Source organism: Limulus polyphemus, unplaced genomic scaffold (genome assembly GCF_000517525.1).
Source record: "Limulus polyphemus unplaced genomic scaffold, Limulus_polyphemus-2.1.2 Scaffold149, whole genome shotgun sequence".
NCBI lineage: Eukaryota > Metazoa > Arthropoda > Merostomata > Xiphosura > Limulidae > Limulus > Limulus polyphemus.
The window spans coordinates 299,428-306,127 of record NW_013665759.1 but is presented as its reverse complement, the minus strand read 5'-3'; the positions used below and the strand labels follow the sequence as shown (position 1 = coordinate 306,127).

Sequence of the window (6,700 nt, the reverse complement as noted above, 5' to 3'; positions counted from 1 at the left end):
GACACAAATTCGAACGACTTGCCACCATATCTTCCCAAAAATTGGGATGTGAACTTTCTGACATGACATTTTTAGCAAAATCGGCCAGCCACAAACACCATATTACGATTTATGTACCTTCAAGAAATTTGGCAAACTTTGAGTAAGCATTTAATTGTTTTATACAGAAAAAATCTAATTTCTAATAAAGCATTTTTTGCTACAAAATATTGATTCAATAAAGGAAGATGAATATTGAGTACTACATGTTGTCTTCATTTCTTTTATCAAAAACATTACATGCAAAATAACATAAAAACTAACAACAACAAAATAGACAAATATTAACTTTTTATTTTACTTCTTTTGTCAGCTGCCATTTAGTTGATCAAACCTGAGAATTTGAAAAAGCACTGTAAAGTGTGAAGTACTTAAATAAGACAATATTAGTAATATATATATAATAAATTATAGACAAGACTGTCAAATGTTGTAACAAACCGTTGGTAACACTTCTGTATCTAGTTTAGTATCGTATCGCGGCATCAATATCTAGATACGTATCCTATCAACTACTATGATGAGATATTTTTCTTCCTCAGATGTTTTTAAATCTTTAACAAATATAGAATTTCAATCATATACGCCGTTTCATTTGTAGCAACGTGTGTAAATACACCCAAACACATATGCTAATAAATACAACGCACTAGATATATTACTTAATTTCAACGTTTAATTAAAGCATTTTTTTCCAACATATATCGACTAACGACGAATAGCTTCGCACATGGAAGAAACAAGGATGCAAACTACAAAATGGGAATGGTGAAATGTATTCTGGTTACAGATATATCTAGAAAGGTTGGATCCAGCGGGAGTGGGCATCTATCAGGTTTAACCAGTATTCGCAAGACATGTATTTTTTAATTAAAACTATTGAGACAATTCTAAAAGTTGGGCCAGATATAGCTGTTCAAGCCCACGATGTCTTACGCCTAAAACTACCATGAACAGTCTGCAGCCAGTTATGGGAAAGTACCTGCTCTTAATAAAGCAGAAACATATGAAATAATGTAAAATCTGTTTGCCCAAAATAGGCAAGTGAGGGCGATAAATCAATAAGTATTATTTAAGAAAATAAATATGGAATATACCCTACTGATTCCTATAGCGTATACCTTTAGTTATAAAATGAAAGTTAATAGTTTTGGTGCTTATTAACTTGTTGTATTTAAAATAAATTGTACATTCTTTGTGACTGTTTTTGTCACTATAGACTCCCCGTTTCGAAAATACTTTGCCATTTCGATGCAGGAAGAGTTTTTATAGTATATTTTCTACATACACTCTACTGTTTCTTCCATCGTTCTTTTCGTCCAGTATGCTGTTAGTGTCTAAAATAAGCCCTGACTCGGTACTCCACTTCTACTGCGCGTGAGAAAAACCTTAGGGCTCTTAGTCAGTTAGGCAGAAACGAAGTGACTTGAATTGTGTGATGTTTGCTTGCTTCGTGGCGCTACAGGGAGAGAAAGATGAAGGCAGCCAGTAAATTAGTTGAAGTTGTTCTACCAGAAGCTTAGATTAAGGATCTAAAACAAACCATGTGCACAAGATTTCTCCCTCTTCTGTTTCGCGAATTTTCTTCTTCGCGAGCTCAGCTTACAGTTAGGCAACTGAATATCAAACATAAGCTTCTTTCGAATGTATCAATACCAGTAGTCTGTAAATAAAGTATGTGTGACGTCAATAGGCACTTCACAAAAGTATACTCACTTTGTTATATACGTGTTGAAATTCCGATACCTGCAGAATGAAACCAGTCTTACTTAACTCTTTCACTGCCACGTTTTTTATATAAACAACTCTTCCAGTGCCAGGTTTATTTTTAGATACACAATATAATAATAAAAATGTTTCTTAATATTTAATTACTTATTTGTAACTTTAAAGTGGAAACTAGAGGAAGTCTGAAAGAGAATACCATTTCTTCATTGTAGTATAAAATTACAAACTCGCATGGCAGTGCTCGGGTGTGATACATACAAAAAAAATGAAGGGCTGGGACTATAATTTTAAGTCTTTCATGAAGCTTTGTTACATACAAATTAGCTTCTTTTCCGTTCAGTTCTTTCACGCTCATACGTAACTTATCTTTTATCCTTGATATTTTTTATTATTCACTAGCTTGAAGTACCCCTTAATAAAGCAAAATTTGTACAAAATACAATGTTAGATAATATTCCCCATTCTTTTGTTATTAAATCCCTTCTGACCTCATTAGATAATAATTGCATACCCTACGTTGTAGAAGGTAATAATTTACTCATTTAACTGATGTACTTGCATCTTTAAATTCAAAGCCAAAAATGTATTTAAAAAATGGAAATGTTTCCTATTTCAGTGTTTTTTTTTATCCCCCTTGCCGTGCAAAAATCCTAAAACAAAATTGACAATGTACACCGTCAAGACAGTTATCATATACAAAAAATTAAAATTAGGTAATCGAACCAGCTAACTTTGGGTAATGCAAGCAAAAATTATATAAAAAAGTGGAAATGTTTTCTATTTCAGGGTGATTCGTATCCCCCCTTCTCACGCAAAAATTCTAAAGCAAAGTAACTCATGTACACTGTCAGACAGTTTCCAGTAACCAAACAAAACAATTACGGTAATTGAGCCACTCAAGTCTGGATGATGGATGCTAACATACACACACACACACACACACACACACATACACACACACATAATGGATCATTATTATAGTAAGATGCACAAGCACTCTGGTTTAAACTGATTAACCTGAATCATCTGAAATACGAACAATCTCTCAATGTCAGCAAAGGTCAAACTGATAACTTATTAACTAGAATAGCGATAAATTTCAAAGTAGGAATAAAAATTATTTATTCAAGCTAGAAAATTATGAATCCTTCCAATTTCTGTTGTATAGGTAAAAAAATAATACAAACGTAATTAGACGTAAGCAGGATTTAATTAATAGTCATGTTTGTTTATTTTAGATTAGAACAAAGGCACATAGGGGTATCTGCTCTGTCCACCGGGGGGAATCAAACCCAAAATTTTAGTGTTGTAATAATAGATAAGTATAAAACTAGTTCTGCTATTATATATTTAAAAATTTATGTTTCAAGCAAAATTTCTAAAGTAAGGTAGGCTATTTCACAAATAGCATGAGATGAGTATGATTTTGGTCTGACCTGATGGCCAGAAATAAATCATTCCCTTTGTTCTTTAAATTAAGACCATATGGTTTCGTCAGGACTTTCCGAAAATGTGCATCAATTTAGCTATTATAACAACAAAATTCGAATAAGTAAAAAAGTTGCACTAACGAAAGTGCAAATTAGTCTGCATTACCAGAACTACTACTAATAAACATGTTCTTAAATACACCACGTTTCCAGCACAGCAAAGAGCCACATCATGAATAGCCTTTTTGGACAACGCTTGAACGCGTGTTCTGAAAGCAAAATCCAAGTAAATAGTGATCTTGTTATCACGAAGCATGAAACTGAAGTTCTAAATAGTAACTCCAATATAAGCGACGTATAAATGCTATTGTGTTCTTCAACAATGAAACATTTATTAAAGGCCGAAAGAGTTCTGTTTGAAGATTCACGCACCAACGACCCAACAAGGTTCAGTTCCTTTTATAATACGAACATACCGTCTTATATTACAATTTTCTTCACCAATGACTATGAACGGTTTACTACAAAGGCTAGTTTAGAGAACATGCGAGTCTCCGTGTATATAAACACGAAATTGAAAATAATGGTTCAGTTGAAGCTTTTATTTTGAGATAAAACAAAATAAATGCTGGCAAAAATATAGCTGAAACTCGAGCCCCAGTAGCAGGCAATTTAACTAAAACAATCGTATAAGAAAATGAGGAAGCCACGAAAAAGCATCCAACGTCTGAGGAATATTCCACATCACTCATCCGCTGCTACTTCACTCCAGTCATATCCGCTGTCAACAAGTGACCGATGATGATGATGGGGCCTGGACAGTGTTTCCGAATGTCCTGGAAAGGCCATTGTAAATTACATCCATTTCTTCCTTGTCAATTTACTTCATCTGTTTATCGGTACTCACATTAAGGGCCGAGATTCTGCGGTCCTTATCACAACTGACACTTCTCACATATCAAAAGGATGGGCATCACCATGAATAAGTGACAGGTTTAATAAAATCACTTCTGACCCTAAATCGTCTTGTACTGAAAAAATAACTCGAGGGTGACAACCAAGAGCATAATTTTATAGTGTTTATAGATTTTCTTTTTGTCAATGTGGTCCTATTGAACCCAAATGGTTATTATGTACTGGAGAGATGCTTTTAACAACATTTCCAAAAATTTTCCTTTACCTGTATTTATCGAAATGATAAAAAGTTATATTTTCTCGCGCTGTTCTGGTTTCAATAAAGGTGTATTGATTGAAAATCATGTTCTCCCAACACCCCATTTCAACGCCAAGCGTATAGCAACCGGATGAGTCTTCGCATGATTATATTTGCTATACGCTTTATTGTATGGCTCATCCTTGAGGAATCTGCTGTTGAAAATTTATTGTACTGCGTTTCCAGTATCTACATTGACTCCGTTTTTTATTTCGTAAATACAGCACAAATATCTATTCCTACAAACACTTTCTTTAAATTATTTAATGCAACACTTGTTATACGTTTTCACAAACCTAACTTTTAAAAGCTATTTAATAACACTTCTCCAAAAACTTTCATTCATAAAAACACAGATCATACAACACGAAAGTATGAAATATAAAATTATAATTCAACTAATGGTCGTGATTATGTGAGATTTTCATATATGCCACGAATGCAAATACCACACCAAACGCTTAAACCTTATGCTATATTTTGATACTCATTAAACCCATTACTATACATACATGTTGAAATGGTTATTGGTAAAGCAAACAGTTCATCTAATAATTTATTTTGCATCACTTTTTAAATTAATATAATTTTCCGTTTTGTAAACATTTATTTTCAGTAACTTTTAATTCTATACGTTACTCAGTAATATCCTTTTCATAACTGATAATTTCCACGAACACAGTTACACATTGCGATTACACTTTTATCTGCCGATTAATCGGGATACAGTAAGCCAAAACCAATGTTAGATATACAGCATACAAAAGTATGTGATTCTATGCTTAGAGAGAACAAATTCTCGCTGAAAACAATTGGCCTTCACTATGACATACAAGTATATAATAATAGAGAGCATTAATGTTAAACAGTTCTGTTAAAATTAGTAATCGTTATATAAAATAATCAGATATAAAAATAATCTTCGTTAAACCACGTTGTATCCCTTAATATCACACAGTTTAATTTAGTACAGTGAAAATAACGGTAAAGTAAATAATATGCAAATACAAAACTTGCACGGCCCTCAATCCACCATCACGCACGATGAAAATTTTTTTGTTTCACTCGCTTATCTCTCAGATCTTCAATAGCCATCTCTCACACAATAATTCCATTTAAAATCCTTGCGTGTATAGAGACATAATAAATCTTTCTAAGCTTTATAATTTTATGTTTAACTTATCTAAGCTTCTATACTTCAGAACTATACTATAGTAGGTAACCACCAACATCCTTTCATGAAAATCCACTTTTGTGCCCCATTTTACATCTACGATATGTATATGCACGCACACTGAAAAACTGAGAAAGAAAATGCCTTAGTTATCAGGTTTAATTTATTTAAGCAAAACTCTGCCACCGCAAAACATTAAGGCACTGGTTTCTAATTTGAGAAGGAAACGGTTTTTCAGAAACATTTTCTAAAGAATAATGGTCACCACAGAAATCAAAAACTTTTTCATTTTGAAACGTTTTACAAAGTATTTCTTTGCAATTAAAACCAGACAATTGCCAGAGAGTTTATTTAATAACTTTCACGGTCAACAACGGAAGAAATTACTTTTGACATGAAGAATAACTTTCGATCAGAGCAAAGCTATGTGCTTAGAGTGAAATTAAACACCAATCAAGTTTAACGTTGGAATTCTCCTTCAGGTGAGTCCATAGGTTATTGTTCTAAATGTTACTTTAAAAAAAAATATTTCAAGCGTGCCAATTGTGGCTTATTCCACAGTTGTACTTCTGTTGAATTTCTCAAGTGGATTCATAATTCTATCACCTATACAATTTCTAAATAAAATATTTTACGTGGAATATAATCATTGTACATAATAAAAATTATTAGATAAGGGAATAAAATATTCTTTCAGATCGTGCTGTTTCAAAAGGTAACAAGTTGTATTATCATAAGTACTTTTAAGTATAAAATAATTTCAGACATATAAAGTTTTCCCGAGTTTACGAAATTATAGTAAACACAAAAACTAATATACAAGAAAGATTGCCAGTAGTTTAATTTAGTAGGTAATAGTATAGCAATGAGTGAAGAAAAAAAATCACAAGACCAGCACACACAGAGTTTTATAAACGGTCTACTCACCTCTGCTTTGGTGAGTAACTTTGTCTCTAAGTATGTTAATCTGATATACGGGTCCAAATTCTTCAAACATTTTCTTAAGATCATTCTCGTCCCACGATCTTGGAATCTGGCCCACGAACATCTTTATAGCGTCGGGGTCAGGCTGTTCTTTATGGGGGGAGTTCATTGTACTGCAAGAAAATAACAAAT

The 6,700-nt window shown here is 32.8% G+C and overlaps 1 protein-coding gene across 12 annotated transcripts in view; it reads right to left on the bottom strand.

The window, feature by feature from the left end:
- LOC106475719 (CUGBP Elav-like family member 2) overlaps positions 1-6,700 on the bottom strand; it is a 446,359-nt gene that overhangs the window by 310,725 nt on the left and 128,934 nt on the right. For all 12 annotated transcript variants that reach the window (XM_022380881.1, XM_022380892.1, XM_022380877.1 and 9 more), the window contains one exon: positions 6,512-6,681. In XM_022380881.1, coding sequence (XP_022236589.1) covers positions 6,512-6,681 — 170 coding nt within the window. The remainder of the gene's footprint in view (positions 1-6,511; positions 6,682-6,700) is intronic.